Source organism: Coturnix japonica, chromosome 17 (genome assembly GCF_054131305.1).
Source record: "Coturnix japonica strain WE chromosome 17, WE-NBRP24, whole genome shotgun sequence".
Lineage (NCBI taxonomy): Eukaryota > Metazoa > Chordata > Aves > Galliformes > Phasianidae > Coturnix > Coturnix japonica.
Genome location: NC_140679.1, coordinates 11,929,555 through 11,947,795, shown reverse-complemented (window position 1 = coordinate 11,947,795; position 18,241 = coordinate 11,929,555). Strand labels below are relative to the sequence as shown.

The window sequence follows — 18,241 nt, the reverse complement described above, 5'->3', positions numbered from 1 at the left end:
CCATGGGATGTTCAGGTTGATTATTAGGAGCATTGAGAGTGGAGATGCATTGACACAGGCTGCCAAAAGGCCATTCCTGGAGGTGTTCCAGTGCCATGGGGATGTGGCACTGAGGGATGTGGTCACTGAGCACAGTGGGGATGGGTCAGTGGTTGGACCAGGTGGTCTTAGAGGTCTTTTCTAACCTTTCCTCTTGTAATATTCTATGATTCTTCTTCCCCTTCTCCATCTAGTTTGTCTTCTTCATCTCCCTCATTTCCTTGAACTCTGTGTTTTCCCTCTACATCTTCATTACATTAATAACAGGAACTTAGTACTAATAACAAGAATTAATTCCTACTGTTAATAAGAAGCATTAACAAATACCTGTCCCCAACAGGATCTGGAAGCAGTTTCCTCTTTGCCAGAATATTCCCCCTCTTCATCACTGACACAGAAATTTGAACCTGGTCTAATACCACGCTCAAAGCACACAATGAGGTTCCAAACCATTTTGACTGCTCTATTTTATTTTATTTGACTAAATGTACATATTCAGACTTCATCTGATTTATCTCCCCCTTTTTCCACAGAATGGGAGAAGGAATTGGGTAATGCCATTGTGTTAACTGTGCAGTGATCCTTAGTCCTGCCCTGTCCCCACTTGGGATGTGACATGGACACTGTTTGGTTCCCAATGGCCCCTGGTGTCCCTTTATCACTTGAACACCCTCACATCCCATCCAGCCAAGGGATCCAACACGACAAATTAAATTACTTTTGGTAATGCTTGTCAAAGAGCATCTCCTACCTGTGCTACCCCAAGTACTTGGGCACCAGATCTCCTAGCAAGGGTGACCAACAAGATGGGGTAGTTCTAGTGGTAGAAAAGTGTGAAAATACATGTTGAGCCTTCAGAAAGAGGAAATGGGAGGATATAAAGAATGGAGTGTGACAGGGAGCCTGGGGGTACCTCGTTCTGCTTGTGTGCAATGGGTTGGGACAGATCTGAGATGACAGCAATGAGCAGAACCTGAATGATAGACATGCATGAGTTAATCAAGTGTTTTCCAATTAAACTCACCAGGGTTGGGTTTGGGTATTTGCCAGGTTATTGCACAGCTTTTGTGGTCACAACATTCACTTTCTCTTATCCAACATGGAGATGGTGGCCCTTGGAGAAACTGTTGTGAGATAAAAATCATAGAATCACTGAGGTTGGATAAGACCTTTAATGAATTAAAGACTGTCAAGTCTTGCTCAGGGTTGGAAATTTGAAGTGTGTCTGCACCAAAGGCAAAGTGATAAAGAGACAGCAAAATGCCATGTAGGTTAATGCTGACCTGCAAAATTCACGTGAAGGGAAAGCGATAAGAAAACTCATAGCCATGCCCTGTGTTGTGGGGCCCACAGGGCTGTGATTCCCCGCAGCACAAGCTCCCATATATCACAGTCATGAGTCCCTGGGAAGCTGGGGTGATCATCAGTCCCACCAGCAGACCCCACCAGCACCAACTGATTCCCCAGCACTAAGTGGAGCTGATAACTCCTCTGTAATTCACAGCCCATGAGTTATCCATGTTGCAATTCCCACATGACTCATCCTGGGCTGGGGATTGCAACACCTTTGGTGCAAACATCATCACACCTACCCATTATTTGGGTGTGTTGCAGTTTCAAATAACTTCTCTTGCGAAATTTATATTGACCACATTTCTACCTTCACAGGAAAGAACCAACAGCTCCCTGTTTGCCTTAAATATAGTAGCGGCGTGTGGAGGAAGAACACTCGTTGGTCCATGCTCCATCATCCAGTGGTTTGAGTGGTGTGGGGATACAGGTTGGGAATGGGAGTCAGGGATGGGGGTTGGGGATGCAGGTAGGGGATGCAGGTTAGGGGTGTGGGTTGGGAATGTAGGTTGGGGATGTCTGTTAGGATTCAGGTAAGGGATGCACGCTGGGGATGTTGCTTGTCCCTCCCAGCAGCCTCCCCCACAGGCTGTGGGATGCTGTTCTCTGTCTCTTCTGGTGCTCACAGTGCCTGCAGGGAGCCAGCTCAGCTCAGGGGCTGCTGTGTTTCCCCCCCTGCCATTGGCAATCACAGGGTTCCTCGCTCCTCCAGCTCCCTACAGGTTTACAGATGTAATTTGATTTCAAAGCAGCAGGAAGAATTCTTTGAAATAAGCACTGTGGGGGCAATGTGAATTGCTGATGCAGCACACACATGTAGTATTCCCAGCACTGATGCTCTCAGTGCCCGAAACCACCTGGGCACTCCAAGAATGTGTGCATTGCAAAGCTACTCACAGCATGGGTGGGCTGGTGGTCTCAGCTTTACAGCCCTTGCAGCAATGCTCAAATGTCATTACAGAGTCCAAGCATCTCCTGCAGTGCCCATGTAAAGCAACGCCTCGTTGCCGTAAACAGGAAGGGCAGGAAGCAAGGCAATGGGTTTACTTCCATCTCAGCACCAGCAAAGAAAGGGATGAGGAGCAACAAAGGGCCGATTGACCCTGTGTAGGAACGCTGCTCCCCTCCTGCAACCACAGAACTGCTGCGAGGCACAGATGTGGTGGAGGAAAAAAGCCGCTTTCACGGGGCTGAACAAAGACATAGAGACTCTTTTCAGGGAGCCAAGTGGGTCTGTAGTGCCTTTGCGCACTTCTCTAGCTACATGTTGAACCTTGAGTCTTTAATAGGGAAAATGCAGGCCAGCTGAGGCTGTGCGAGGGTGTGAGGTGTGTGCATGGGAGCAGTGCTGGGTCTGTTCCCAGGGGAGCAATGCTTGATACCTGGTTTTCAAGGGAAATTGATGGAAAAACACAGCCTGGGACACCTTTTTCCCCCTTCTCAGGGCTGGGGTGGCACCTCATGTTGTCTCCAAGGGACATCCACTCCTGGCATTGCTTCATTGTGGAAGATCCCTGCCATGGTGCAGGTGGTATCACCCCATATCCTCATTCCCCATGGGGTGCTCTTGAACCCACAGACCCAGTGGGTGCAGGGGAATGTGGGATCTGTGTAGGTGCCGGCCAGGCAGGAAAGGCTCCATCTTGTACCCAAAAGCAGCATGGTGCCAGCCACGTTCTGCCATTCTCTGAATCTGTCTCCCTGCCCTGTTGCCATGGGATTCCCAGTGTTGTTCCTGGCACCGGTATCTCTTGCTCCATGCTGGGGAGCAGCTGTGCCCAGCACATGGTGTTGGCTCTTGCCGTGGTTTCATTGTCTCTGATGCTTTCTCCATACATGCTGTGGAGCTCATCCTGACCCCTATGGTCCTGCTACCCTCACTCCCCATCCTGCTGCCCTGCAACAAAGACATATTTTGCAGGTCCAAACCATGGAGGGAGCTGCTCCTCTTTCTCCAGCCATAATGCCTGTGCATTGCCTCCAGGAGATGTGAGCAGGCCAACTGCACATGGCAAGGGCTGTGCACTGGTGAAGTCCCAGCTGGTGCCTCCAGGTGCATCCCCTCCTTACCATGGGCAAGGATTTCTCTGCCGGCGAGGACAGTGCCAACCCTGCAAGCTTGCAGGTGGTGGGCAGAGATGCAATATCTGCTCAGTTTCCATCTGCATGCAGGAAGGCGGAATAAAAGCAGCCTCCACCCAGCACCCGGGCATGTATGGATGCCCAGATCAAAGGTATGCATGGGTGGAGGGGTGATGTGCAAAAAGGCTCTGTCTGTGTAAGAGGAGAAAATGGAAGAGGCAGCCAGGCCCCATACACTGAGAAGGCAAAAAGGGGATTTAAGTGGGGATTGCTATATACTCTGGGGTTCAGAGCTGCACTAGAATTTGGAACTGCAGTGGGGTTTAGAGATGTGCTGGGATTTGGAGCTAAAGTGCTGTTTGGATCAGTAGTAGGATTTAGGGCTGCAGTGGGGTTTGGTGGTACAGCAGGGTTTGGAGGTGCATCAAGGAGCCTCTATCTGCCCCAGCCCTACAGGTACTGGACCTCTGCACACTCACCACATCCAGCTCCATCCTCACAGCTTCACAACCAAGCCCTCCAGAATCCTGAACTGTAGCTCAGCTGCTCAAGTTGCACAAGGCCAGAAAAGCATGCAAGCATTTTGAGTATCAGCTCCCTTTCTCTCCCTCCGGTCTCTGAAGGCAGGGACTCAGGGGTCCCAGGGATGTGTCCCCTCCCTGCAGAGCCAGCTTGGTCACTAACTGGGCCACAGGCGCCGTGGGAAAAACCTCATCTGCAAACCTGTAATTAAAGGCTGGATCACAAAGCATGCGCCCGAGGGGGATGAACTAAAGTAGTGCAGGCAAATTTAATTCTAGTATTTCCTAAATGAAATGAGCATGGAAGGCTGCAGCTGGAATGATGCTCTAAATGGCCCAATTTTCCCTTTATTTTTTGCCCTCAAATAGGAAACAAAATGCAGATAGCTGCGCCACGGGGAGGGTGGTCAACAACATGTTGTCATCCTCTCTGGTGACATCCCAGAGGTGGAATCATCCTCCAGTGCCCAGAGAGAGCTGCTGAAATGCAAATGGAAAATGTGGTGTGATAGGGGGAGTCACTCCTTATGAAGCACAATCAGGCTCTGGGACTTGTTGAATTCAGGCTGAGCTTCCAGAGGGCTTAGTCATGTAATTGCCTGTCAAAAAAATCCAGAGTTGATGTAGTTAATGTTAACAAACAATCTGGAAAGCTTAATCAGCTGCGTGCTTCAGAACTCTAATGATTAGTAATGGGGATGAGGTGCTGTGTCTCCCATGTAAGGGGATCTTGTGTTTTTTGTAAGAAAAAATGATTTCTCATCCAAGGTGAAACTTACTGACCTGACTGTTGGCCAGGAGGTTCTACAGCCAGGACTTCCTCCAGCAACCACTAAACTTCACCAACTGCTTTGTTCGCTTGGCTGCTGCCTTCCAAAAGTGTTGTGCTGTTTCTCAACAAGAGCATGGAAACCTGTAGGCGAGAAGATGAAAATGAAGCTTTATCTGATGGTGGAAAGATGCTGCAGAACCAACATGGTATTTCCCACTTAGGACTAATAATGACAGGTCCAGCCTGAAAAACGTTGACTCACATCCCCTGCACGTGTGTGTGTGTGTGTGTGTGCAGGATGGGATGTGCAGTGGTGTTTCCAGGAACTTGGAAGGGTGTTTCTTGGAGATGAAGTGTTTAGGGATGTGCTGCAAGCTGGGAAAAATACCTCTGCTATCGTTGCATGGGGTTGTTGTGAGCAAAGTTCCAGACCCAGAGTTTGTCTTGTTGGGCTTCATACAATCGGCCTCAGCCTATTGACCCACCTTATCCAGATCCCTCCGTAGGCTCTTCCTACCCTCAGGTGGATCAAAATGTTTCCTCCCAACATGGTGTCATCTCAAAAGTAATATGGTTCAGAACTCTTTTTTGTCAAGTCTGAGTGGATTTTATTTATTTATTTATTTATTTTTGTGGCCAACTAAACATTGCTTCCCTAATTTGCACCACAAGGAAATGGCCCTTCCAATTTGTCTTTTAATTTCAGAAAAACAAAATTGCACGTTTGTATTTGAAGTGAAAGTGCTCATTGGCCCTTCCTCCATGTACCCAAGGCTACACATGGCCACACCTGCTTGCAGATGCTATTCTGCAGTCCAAGGAGGGAGAAAGGCACTTCCAGGAGTGATTCAGAGGTCAGGATGGCATCAGACTCCTCCTGAATGATGCCACTTTCACTTCTCAGACCAGTTGATGTGGTGAGATTGGGCCACAGAGCCAGGTCAGGTGGAGAGTGACAGTGAGACAATGTAGGATCGGACTTTCCCACCTCCCACCATGGACAATAAAAACAATTCTAACTGTACAGGGGCAGGAGGAGTCGGGGTGATCCTCCATGTCCCACTGCTGGAGGACCTGGGCCAATCCCCAGTGAATTTAGGAAACCTTCCAGTGATTATAACAAGTTTTGGTTTCTGGTAGTGTTAAGAGAGAAAAGGAGAAAGGCTGGGAGGAATGGGAGTGAGAAGGGGCTGTGTACCATTTCCCTGGGTTTCAACCACTAACACTTCATCCGCAGGACTCCATTCCTCCCCTCTCATTCCAGCATGATTCGTAGCTGTGCCAGGTTGATGTGGTTTAACTATCAGTGCTCTGCTGTGGACAACTTGGTGTCGTTCTGGGGGTGCTGCACCATGCACAGAGTTGGGTTTGGTGCTCTACCAGCTGGGAGATCTGATAGAGGATCACTGCATGCCATGCTGCAGACGGCTGACCCCACCTGTAGCAGGGCAGTGCTGCTTGGCACAATTAGCTGCATCTTCATTAGGAACGTTTACCAGAAAAACCTGCTGATGTTCCTATTCTGGTGAAGGGTTTGGAGAGCCTGGGGCAGCCCAGTCTAGCTAACAGGAGCTGCTTGTTGGGTGAGATCCATGCTGGTAGCAGCCCTAAGGGCTTCGTGCAGCAGAGATTGGTGTTGCTTGCTATATGCATGAGCAGCGTGCTTCTGTTGTTGAGTGGGGCTGAGCCCAGCAAAGCTGCATTGAATTGAAGATGGCAGGAGGATCCCCAGGCTCTGGGGAGGGTGTTTGGAAGTTACGCTGCTTGGTTTCAATGAGCTGCCCCTTTAACATGGACGTGTTCTCTCAGGAACTTCTAATCCCAGAGTGCAGCGCTTTGTTTGAATGCCCAGAGTGCAAGTGTGGCTGGAGCAGAGCGATGCATGCTGGGGTGAGTAGTTTGTGCTTTGGAGAAGAGGAAAAAAGGGAACAAAGGGAAAACATCCAAAAGGTGTACAGGGCTGTTAGAGCCCAGCTTTGGGTGTGCAGGGCAGGAAACAGCACCTACCAATGCACTCGCTGCTCTGCTTCATGCTCTGCAGCTTGCATCTGCATGGGTTTTCCCAGCACTGAATGGCATTCACAGCAAAAGCAGCCACGCTAACACAGTGTGGTCGTGCTGTGGTTGTAGATGCTATGGGGTCCTTCTTAGGGCTGTCAGTGTTCACATGAAGAGCTCTGGGGCCTGGCAGTGCCGTTAACAGACACTGAGCTCTGATGCTGGGTTCAGGTTAAGATATAAGGACAAAATTATTCTCCATCAGAGTGGTGATGCATTGGCATGTGCTGCCCAGGAAGCGGTGAGGTCACCAACCCTGGAGGTGTTTCAGAACCATGGGGATGTGGCTCTGAGGGATGTGGTCAGTGGACATAGTGGAGGTGGGCTGGACTGGGTGATCTCAGAGGTCTTTTTCAACCTTTATTTTCTAGGGTTCTATCACACATCCAGCTCCTCCAAAGGCCACCAGATATGTTGGATAAGGGACAGTGAATGTTGTGCCCACAACTATGTGATAACCTGGCAGATCCCCCACTCAGCCCTGCTGAGTTTAACTAGAAAACACTCGACCAATTCATACATTAATCTCACTAAGACTCTGCTCATTGCTCTTCTGTTTTAGGGTGTGAGTGGGAATCCCATATCCCATGGAGGGGCCCATCATTGCACTGCAAGGCTTCTGTGCAGGAGTTTGGGCTGTTATACTCCATTAAAATACACATAGTTGTCCATATGTGAGCTGGAAGCGTGCCCTGCGTGCAGCCCACCGCTGTCAGGATACCAGGACTGGGCTTGTGCACGTCTCCAGTCATATGGCAGCAGTGAGGTGCGGGGCAGTGCGTGAACTGTGAGGAGAAATACTGCAAAGGGGAATGGAGAGCAGCGAGCGGTGCAGGCCCGGCTCGGGGAGCACCGACAACGGCGCCGAGCCGCCCCCAACCCGCGCGGCCTACTGTGGGCCGCGGCCGGGCCGCCCTCGGCCGGGCCGCCTCGCCTTCCCGGCATGCAGCGCGCCGCCCGTCCCCAGTGGGCCGCCATGTTGTCGGAGTGAAAGGCAGGGGGAGAGGCAGGCGGCGAGCGGCCTGGGGGGGGCCGAGATCCAGCTTCATCCTACCGCTCCGCCTGTGAGTATCGGCACCGGATCGGGCCCCCGCCGCGCCGCGCACCCCTGCGGAGCCGCCGGTGGGGCGATATTGGCGGAGGGAGCGGGCGGAGCGGCGGCAGGGCGGCCCGAAGCGAGCGGCGGCGGCGGGGCGCTGCGCCCGGCTCTCCCACTCGGCGCCCGGCCGTGTGTCGGCCCCATTGTTACCCGGCGGGGGCTCGGCGGGCCCTTCCCGTCCCTCGCACCGCCGTTCCGTTCCCCATCCGGCCGCGGGGAAACGGCGGCGGTATTGTTGAGCGGGGGGGCGGCCCCGTGGCGGTACCCCCTGGGCCGCGCTCCCTCACGGTGGCGGTGGGGCCCCCCCCCGAGCACGGCCCCTCCCGGAGCCCCGAGCAGGCCCGGCGGGGAGGCCCGGCCCCGCTTTGTTGCCCGCGGAGGGACGGGGGGGTCAGGCCCGTGTTGGGGTGGGCGCGGCGGAGCGTGGGGGGGGAGCCGGAGGGGGGGCCGCTGTGTGGACCGGGGGGGGGTCCCTGATAGAAGGGGGGGCGCAGGGCCTGGAGCCCGGCGGAGGCACAAAGCGTTCGGTACTTTGGATGTGCGCTGTGGCCTTGTTTGTGTGTGTGTTGTTTTTCGCGTTGCTTTTTGGGTGTTTTTATGTTGGTTTTTTTTTTACCCGCTCCTTGTTTTTCTTTCTTTCCATCAGTGCCGTTTGGCCATTTTTAATTACACGCTCGGTGACTGTTAGAGAGGAATGCCGCTTTTCTTACGTGTTTTATTTTTGCCCCCCAACCTGAGCGATACTTATTGGCCTTTTGCTTCCTTTGATTGGATTTTCCTCTCCTTTGTTTTTCGTTTGTTTGTTTAGTGTTTGATAACTTTGCTCAGAGCAGAGATTTCCTTAACGCAGATCATGAGTAAGGAATTTCCTTTATAAAGAGTGAGGGCGGTGGGGCGAAGGGTGGCATTTGAACCACCGTTGCTTTCATGCTGCTTGAAGCGATGGGGTTGGTTATCGTTTTTTCTCACTTCCTGCAGGTTTTACACGCTTTCACCTTAAAACTTCTGATAGGCCACGCAGCCCTCGAACAATGAGAGCTTGAATTTCCAGTCCAGCTTTCCAAACCACCCAAACCACCACCACACAACTCCTATCCAGCTCTCGGTTTAACTTGTTAAGGTGTTCGTCTGCCGCCACCTCCGTGTTTTAATGCTGCCTGTCGTTTTTAGAGTGCATTTATCTATAGGGAAGGCAGAACTGTGCTGTGCCTCGATGAGAGACATTGCTTCTTGTGCCTCCGAAGTTCAGCTGGCTGCTCAAAGCTCAAAGCCTCGTAATCTAAACTATTTTGCTACTAATGATAACACAAGAGTGCCTTATTTACATGCTGTATTTTGGTCTGGGGGAATGGGAAGCTGTCTGCTTGGAGTGCTTTGTGGCAGCGCTCTGCCTGAATCTCCTGCCTATTCTGCCTTTGTTTGTAAACGTGTGACTCTTTGCAGGGAGCTGTTTACATAGGGAAGGTTTATTGCATGTTTTTAGGGAGAGTTTGGGAGTTAGCTGGGTCCTAGCAGCCACTAAACTGCTTGCAGCAGAGCCTCGCAGCTGCTGGTAGCTAATGAATGTGTGTTGTGTAGGTGACTTAACATATTTCTGATGCTCTGTGTGCTTTGAATGACAGTATTCAGCTGTCCGCTACATTTAACGCGGCATTTCTATAAAAACACATCTTGGAACTAAACTTGAACTACCCACAATGCTCCTTTCCCCTTTGCTCCCTTTCAAAATGTCTCCTTTGCCAAGTTCTCTCGCTTGTTTAGTGCTGCCTCGTGTGTTAGATGAAAAAGGAAGCTTTGGGGAGCTGCTGGTGTAGGAACTCAAAGTGCTTTTAGTGGGTCTTGCCTTAGGTTGCCCAGGGCCCCAGAAGGTGTGGATTCCTCTGCTAGTGCAGCTATCAATGAGCTGCATACAGCTGAAACTTTGGAGTTAGCAGGACAGTGCACAATGTGTTTGCGACCTGGTTAAGCAGAAATTCAAGGTTTTTCAGCTCGCATTGGGAGCTTTGATGTTCTGTGTGAGTGCACAACACTTGAAGATCCTCCTTGTGATCTGGGAGGTGTAAACAAGCACGGCAGGCACTAATGGTAGAGTCTGTGTTGCTCTGTGTTCTTCAGGGGATTGTTTTTCTGGTGGTTTTCTGTGGCTGCACTTGGGTTGTTTTGTTTGTTGCATAAATGGACGTTCTGCTTTGTGTGTAAGGGGTGCCCTGTATGAGTCTCACACACACTGATAATGCTCAGCAGTACAAAACGCACACTGGTCCCAAGTCCGACGTTTCTGTGTGGTGTTGTGAAGTTAATAGAGCAAATGACCGTTAGGATGTGTTGGCCTTGGCATCGTGATGTTTCCCACGTCAGAGGGGTGTGTTAGTGAATGCACAGAGCCGAAGCTTGAAGGATTTAACCTCCCCTTTTCCTTCTCCCTTTTTCTGTCTCGCCTCCTTGCCCTCACCCCGTAGGTGTTGGTGGAATGAGCGTTGCGTGTGTGTTGAAGAGAAAAGCAGTGCTCTGGCAGGACTCGTTCAGCCCCCACCTGAAACAGCACGCTCAAGATACAGCTAATCCCAACATGCCTGTTGTATTGACATCTGGAACAGGGTCCCAGGCTCAGCCACAGCCAGCTGCAAACCAGGCTCTTGCAGCAGGGACACACTCCAGTCCTGTTCCTGGATCCATAGGAGTTGCAGGCCGCTCCCAGGACGACGCCATGGTGGATTACTTCTTTCAGAGGCAGCATGGTGAGCAGCTTGGGGGAGGAGGAAGTGGTGGAGGCGGCTATAATAACAGCAAACATCGCTGGCCTACTGGGGATAACATTCATGCAGAACATCAGGTAAAGAAATGTTTCCAAACTGAACACATGAGCGCATCGGGCTTGTGATAGATGCTTTTAATGACACTGTTTAAAGCTTAAGATGTTTTGTTTTTAATGGTTGGAATGCCAGCAGTTCTGCTTGTTTTCTCTTCTCAGGATAGCGGTGCCTTGCCAGCTATAAACTGAAATGTTTTGGTTCTCAGGGGTGTTGAAATCCCAGTGCACTCTCTGACAGTCAAACGTGTGATTGCAGAAGTTATCGTTCCCTTTATTGATTATATTGTTTTCCCCCTCTGTGTGTCTATGTGTGAACCAGTTTAGTGGTGGCTGCTGCTGCTTTTCAAATCTGTTGCTGTAGTTAAATAATTCTTATGTAATGGTGTTACAAAACTGCCAATGCATGTAGGTTGAGCTTTTACCATTCCCAATATTGAAAAACACAGTTAGGGAAGTTGCTTGTGATGTGCGATTGCCTGAATTTCTTGCTTATTTGTTCTGAGGTTTGTTGTTGTTGTTTCTTTAATATTTGGATGGGGAAAGGGCTATTAATATGCTTAGTTGGTCTGAGAGGGGATCATTAAGAACATGAGGAACAACAGTACTTTTACAAATGCAGCCGACACCTTCCAGTGACTGGAAGATTCTGAAGGGATAGTAGGCCAAAACGTACCTTAGTAGTAGTGTTTACTAGAAGGCTTTTCAGTCATTGCATTGTCAGATGTGCTGAGACTGAAATGGGTGTATGACTCATTGTAGCTTACTGACTGTGACCTGTAAGTAACTCGTCAAGTACAGTAGTGAGCTAAGGAGATCTACTCCCAAGCCTCCCTTAGCATAGGAAACACAGCTTAGGTGTGGGCATGTTGTTAAAATGCACGATTCCCACAGGTCTATTCAGAGCAGCAGACACAAAGCTTTTGCAACCTTTATTAATATCTCCTGCCTCTAATTTCTAAAATAAAAGTGATCGGGCCCTTGTTCCTGTGCTGTGCCTCCCCAGGGGATGTTTGTCATCTGAGCTCTTTGAAAGCAAATGTTGCAGTGAATTTTGCAACCTCACTGAAGTCAGTGTGTGCGTCAATAAAAAAAAGAAAACCCAAGTGCCCTGTTAATTTGTTTTGTATGAAAAACCGTATTAAGTACTGCCATATGAAATAAGCTGCTAGAACAATATTGGAGTTACTCCCTTCTGTGGAGCATAATATTTAGGGATAACTGTGTAGAAGTACATCTCGTTTCTATGTTAACTGTCTAAGCTTTGAGTCACTGAATACAGTTAGTGACTTGCCTCGAGAGACACAGATGGAAGAGATTTTAATGCACTTGAATCAGTATAAGCAGTAAGCAGTCGTTTCTTACCCAGTGGCTTTAACTTCTAAGTTTTTAAATACAAGTTACCATGTGATTGGCCTGTTGTGGAGATGCTTAGGCAGGGAATGCTGTTGTTTGCATATTTGAGTAGAGATGGTTTTAGATGTCAAAAGATGTGTCATAAAACACGTTGTTAATTCTGTTTTCCTTCAGCTCATCTTTATCTTCCTGTCTCTGAAAAGCAATAAAAGCAAAACCAACAAAACTCTTTGGAGGTGGAGGGGGTGGATCTGAAGGTATTAAAAATGACACAGGGGTTGGAACTTTCCTTACTGCACTCTTTAATAGCTTGAAGACTTAATGTCAGAGAACCCCACCTGTTGCAGGGATGTGGCACGTGCTTTTCCTCAGTTAGATTTTCTTCAGAAGGTACTTGACTGAAGTGATGTGACTTCCAGCACTTAGTTGAGAAAACAAGTTAGTTTTTACTAGTGTAAAGGAACTTAAAATACAGTGTGCATGATCTTTGAAGGCAGAACACTTAGAATTGTAGAATGGCCTAGGGTGTAAAGGACCATAATGATCATCTACTTACAACCACCCTGCTATGTTCAGGGTCACATCTTCACTTCTCAGGAGATGGTTGTAGTTGAGATGTACCTGCAAGGTGAAGATCCAGCTAGTGTGAATAGGTATTTTTTCATGTATTTTCTGGGACCTGGTACCTTAGAAATACCCTCTGTGCTGTAGTTAGGATGAAATCTGTTCTTTTTCCAGGTGGTTTTCACATCAGCTGCAGTGTTCCTGTCATTCAGTCCTGGTGTTTTGCATTTATCCAGTCTTTATGTTTAATTTCTTTGAAGTCAGCTCCAAGGTGGGGAGCTGACTTTTTTATTTTCTGTTTGATTTTCTGGTGTCTGTCTGTATACTACAGCAACTGGGCTCTTTAACTTTGTTTTTGCTTCAGTCTTTCCTGAGTGCCTTTTTTTCCCTATGGTTCTCTCTTTGCCTTGGGTTTTTACTCACGGGGAAACAGTGCAGGATATATGTAATCCTAGTACTGCTGTTCCTCTTCGCTTTTTGGTCATCCCTGCATCTGTTTCATAAGTTACCAGTTCCTTGGAACAAAAACTAGTCTCATGCATACAAAATAGTTTAATTCTATTAGGGTTTACCCAGGGTAGAACTGAATTTGTCCTGTGAGTGCTCAGGTAGTGGAAGGAAGTGGTGAGAGGTGCAGAGAGATGGGGCATCCTTCTGGATGTCTGTTAGCTGGTGATTTTGTTTGTTGTAATGTGCTTGTATTGCTGGATACTTGGTTTTAAACTTTCAACCTTGTTGCCTTCAACCCTGACAGTAGCTAAATGATAATGGAAAGTCAGAAAATTAACTATAGGATGATATAGGTTAATGTTTGCCTAAAGCATAGGAGATCGTAATTAAGAGTAGAGGGATTTTCTTAATTGTTGAATCCCAATTTCTTTTTTGTTGTGTATGTAGACAGGCTTCTGTCCCTGTCTGTTGGTGCTAATATTGCAGTGATTTCAGCAGTATTTTGCTGTGTGTTAGTAAGCAATTGAGAGTGATAGAGTCAGAATTTATTTATGCTGTCTTTGCTTTTTGGTTTTTATTGCACTGTCTGCTGCTCTGTCTTTTGTTTATCCTTTTACCAGCAGCTCTGAGAATTGAGGTGTGAATGGCTTTAACAGGGGAAAAAACAAAACAAAACATTTTTCTTCTGCTGGGGATGTAGATTGTGTCCTCTTGTTGTGAGCAGTAGGAAGATGCCAGCTGTTCTTCATGCTGTAACTAACAAAAATTCTCTTCCCTTTGCATTTCTTCCTTATCCTCCATAAGAAGGGAGGCAGGAGGGGAAGCTGTATAGCAATATGGAGTTAAGCAGTGGAAGATCTTACTGTCATTTACCATGTTAAGGTATGAAAGATATTCCCTCTATCCAGATAGTACACGTTCTGAATTCTCCAGTGTCTGTGAGAACAAAGAGATAATGTTGAAATTGGACTTTTTTTCTTAGATTTGAATTTCTGCACAAACTTCTGTCTGCCTGCAAGCTACAAACATTTATCTCATTATCTCACTGTCCAACACTTTACATGGAGGACCCTCCTGACAGCCAGGTCTTGACTGCAGACACACGCTATCTGCAAAAAGAAGCAAGATAAGGTTGAGTGTCAGTGTCCATCAGTAGTACTAAGATACAGACAGAAGGGTTTTAGCAGTAGTTCATCTTCAGTGTGTTACAGTTCTTGAGGCTGCTTGGGCAGCTGCTAAGCTATCTGCACTAGGATGTTCTTATGCTGCATGTCTTGTAGAAAGCAGATGCAGATCTGAACTTCACGTAGGTGAGTGAAGAGGTAGAAGTTGATTCCTGATGACTGAGGACCTAGATTGGGTTTGACTTGCCTGTGTAAGGTTGTATCTCATTACAAATCCAAACAGCCACCTACTGCTCCCAGGGGGAATACATGACAGTTGAGATACTCTTCTGGGAGCAGTTAACAATACTGAGTGGGTTTTTAGAAAAACTGGGTGGGTTTTCTTGGATGGGGTCTCTTGGGGTTTGTGTGCATGGATGTTCTTGAACTGGAGCAAAGTTTGTCTGGTGGTGGTCTCTTGTGAATTGCAGTAAATGGTTATACTGCTTGAATTGCAGTTAGAATAATATGGGAGTTGCTTAGTGGAAACAAATTATTTGAGGGATTTACTTTCCTTGAGAGCATGCTTAATTAATAACTTGAGACAATAGAACTGCAGGGATGGTCTGCTTGAATATGTGGAATTTTTCACATATAGTTGGTGAAGAATAGTGAGGGCAAGCAGTGGGGCTGGAATTGGTTTTTATGCTCAGTTTTGCCCTTTGGCAACGTTACTGTGACTTTTGAACTGAGAAGTGGCATTTAAGTGGAGACAGAAGGTGATTCCGTGGGCAGCTGCCATAGCTGGTGTGTGGTGCTGGGGCACGATTAGATGTTGTTCAGCACTGGAGTCTGTTGGCTTTTGTTGCCTTGAGGTCATTACAGGGTTCTCTAAAATGATCCTGAAAACTGAGGAAGCTGTAGCAATTGATCCAAAGTGAAACCCCATTTTAATTGATTGTTAACCCTTCAGGAGAGAGATGTCTTCCTCTGCTTATGGAAATAACCATTGTGGTCTAGATAATCTGGCTAATTAGCTGAAGGCATGGGGGAAGTTGTAAATCACATACAGCATGTAATATAATGTATGATAGAAACATTTTCTCATGTATGTGTCATTAAAGCTTTTAGACTTTCAAAGGTGATTTCACGTATGGAAGTGAACTAGTTATGCCTTCTCTTGCATCAACACTGAAGTGACTGTGCTGCTTTGATACCCAGGTAATTTAGAACATAATACCTTGCTGAGATGCAGTGTCTGGTTTATGTGATTTGTTTCACTTGAATTTCTCTGTAATAAAGAAGAGAGTGATGTCCTGAGAGGATTTAGGATGTTTAACTTAGTTTTCTGCTTTACACGCTTCCATTTGGAAACTTCACCCCCTAGAAGGGGAGTGAATAGATGGCCAAGTTGGGTGTTTTAAATGAGCTGTTTAGAAATCCTTTGTGTGGATGAGAGAGGGAGGCAACCTGAAATCTTAGAGAAGTCACATGAGATTCAGAGGGAACAAATTCCAACAGGTCTTGCTGTCGCCAGCAGTCAGTTGCAAGGTGTGTGGCTGTAGCTTAGTGCTCTTGCTTTGGGATTTCTCAGTGGTATGTCAGCTTCATAGTCTACAAAACCCTTCTGCACTACTGAATTTGCAAGCTTCAATGCTTCAGTAAGACTTCAGGTATTTCAGTTAAGGTATTGTGCCCAAGTGTGCTTTGAATAGAGCTTTATGAGAGTACAGCTTTGAAACCATGACAAGCTAATACTCGTAGTCTTCTCCCCTCTGGTTTCCACTTACCAGCACTCTTGTGGTTTGAATTGGTGTGGCCTGCCTGGGCTTTTGCACAACAGGTTGTGATGCACTTGGTGTTTCTGTAAATGAGTGCTTCTTACTGAAGAGAGACTTGACAGAAGGAAAAAGTCATATAACCTACCCACAACTGTGTCTTACTTGTAAACTTAGGTGATCCAGATTGACTGTTGATTGGAAATCTTAACAAAGCTGTTCCAGAGCATTGAGTATGGCGATGCTTCTGACAGTTTTAAAGCTGTCTTCTCTGAATGATTATCTTAACGGGTCTGTAAAGAACAAACTCTGCTTTGTTTGCAGATATCATGTGATCCTGCATTCCTCTTGTCAAGTGATCTGCTCCGAGATACTGTGTTACTCCTCTTCCTTTGTTAGGGGTAACTCTTGTTCTAGAGCAGTTGTTTTTATTGGGAGCATCTGGCTGTGCTGTGTATGTTGTACTGCCCCTGATGCTGTACTGGGGTAAAACTTGGCTCATTTTAAACCCCAGAACTAGTTTTTCACCTTGCTGCAAGCAGACTGTGTGGCAAAGAGCCATTTGTGTCTGTTCCTGATGGCAGTGCTGAGCTTGCCACTGAACTGAGGCATTGCTGGGTCCCTTGTGTACACCTTTCCCCCTCTGAACTTAAGCCTGGAAAGGTCATAGTAGAGGTGAGAGTGAAAGGAAGAGATCACTCAGGTCAGTTATTTGTGGAGCCCAGGGTGCTTGTGCATTGCCACTGGTCTGAGACTGTATTGGGAGGCAGGGGATGACTTCCCCAGTGTTTCCAGCTCCTGAGGCTGCTTCTGTAATCCAGCACTTTGAAAACTTGTGCCCCAACAGCATGTACCCAAGGCATCGCAGGTTAACCTAAATTCCATATTAATGAAGTGCTTCCCTTGGTGAATAAAATCTGAGCAAAAACATAATTAGTGAACTAAGCTGCGCCATGCTGAAAGGCTGCCTTTCTTGCATGTATTTCTGTACCTTGAATCATTAATCATCTTGGCTACATGCCATATGAAGCATTAGCCAATCTGTAATTTCAATGGCTTTTTGCTTTGAATGCTAATGGTAGTAGCAGTTCTAACGATGAATCCCTTACTACAAAAATAGTGGTTTAACCACCTAATCCCACCTAATACTTGTGCCTTCACATTCTTTCTTTACGGCCTATTGTTATGGGAGGGAACTAAAAATAGTGCTGTAATCAGTCCATGGAACAACATATTTGAACCCTGGATCTGGTTGTTAGTGGAAAACCTGTTGTTGAAAGTGTGTGGTGCTTTTCTTATTGTCAGCTGGTAAATACTTCCCCCCCAGGTACTATATATAGTGTTCATGCATGCAGAGCAGATTTATTCTTTTAAATAACATGCTATGTGAGCTGTTCAAACCAGAGAACACACACACAGACTCCCACAGCTGAGTGAGGCGTTTATTTCCATCTGAAATTTGTAAACCCTTAGTGGTAGTTACTTTAAAAGGCTGCAGCAACTTGTAACTATATAAATCAGTGCTACACAACCTTCAGGCTGTTGAAGTTACCTTTTTTTTTTTTTCCCTTCCCTTTCTCCTTTCTGAGAACGATGCGGTGTCAGCAGCCAGAATGTTTCTGTTTCTTGTCCTCACTGCTTTAATCTTGAAGCTCTTGCAGTAATGTTTGCTTTTTTGAGGGATCAAGACTGAGAATCTGAAGGCTTAATGAATGGAAACTTTGCAAGCCGTTTGCCTATTCAGACAAGTGTGTTAATTAAATGAATATCCAGGAAGTAGTCACGCTCTTGAGGTGCTTTACATGAGCACCTGCAGTGTGTGGACGGTGAGAGCTTGGAGTTCCATTTCTTTGTAGAGAAACAAACAGGTGCTGTTGGTCTTAGCTGAGAAATGATAACATTTTAATCTCTCCTGATAATGTAATAATAACATGATTTCCTGAATTGCTCTGCAGAAGCAGAAAAGCAAAACAAGCAGTGGTAGGACAGGGAAGAGGTTGCACTGTTAGCATTGTGTGGAGCTGAACGTTTTTGGAGGACTTCCTCCAGACTTGTTCAGCGAAGGCTAAAGAGTGAGCATTTCCCTTGGATGGAAGGTGAGCTCTGAGATCTTCACTCAGTCTCTGATGGTATGTCTGTGGGATACCCTGCACTAGGTTTGCTTGGCTGGCGGTGGACCCTGTAATTTACAGTAGATCAAAGACATCTTGAAAGCAGCCATTTACATGTCCCAACATAACTCAGTCCTGCCCTCACAATG

General features: G+C 47.1%; 1 protein-coding gene across 18 annotated transcripts in view; it reads left to right on the top strand.

Annotated features, from left to right (window-relative positions):
• The first annotated feature begins 7,619 nt into the window (after positions 1-7,619).
• Positions 7,620-18,241, top strand: part of PUM1 (pumilio RNA binding family member 1) — a 65,708-nt gene continuing 55,086 nt past the window's right edge. For 12 of the 18 annotated variants that reach the window (XM_085518020.1, XM_085518018.1, XM_085518019.1 and 9 more), the window contains exons 1-2: positions 7,804-7,886; positions 10,381-10,754. In XM_085518020.1, coding sequence (XP_085374146.1) covers positions 10,392-10,754 — 363 coding nt within the window. In that variant the 5' untranslated portion in view covers positions 7,804-7,886; positions 10,381-10,391. Of the gene's footprint in view, positions 7,887-10,380; positions 10,755-18,241 lie in introns of all 18 variants that reach the window. The other 6 variants (XM_085518023.1, XM_085518024.1, XM_085518022.1 and 3 more) reach the window with 2 other exon arrangements.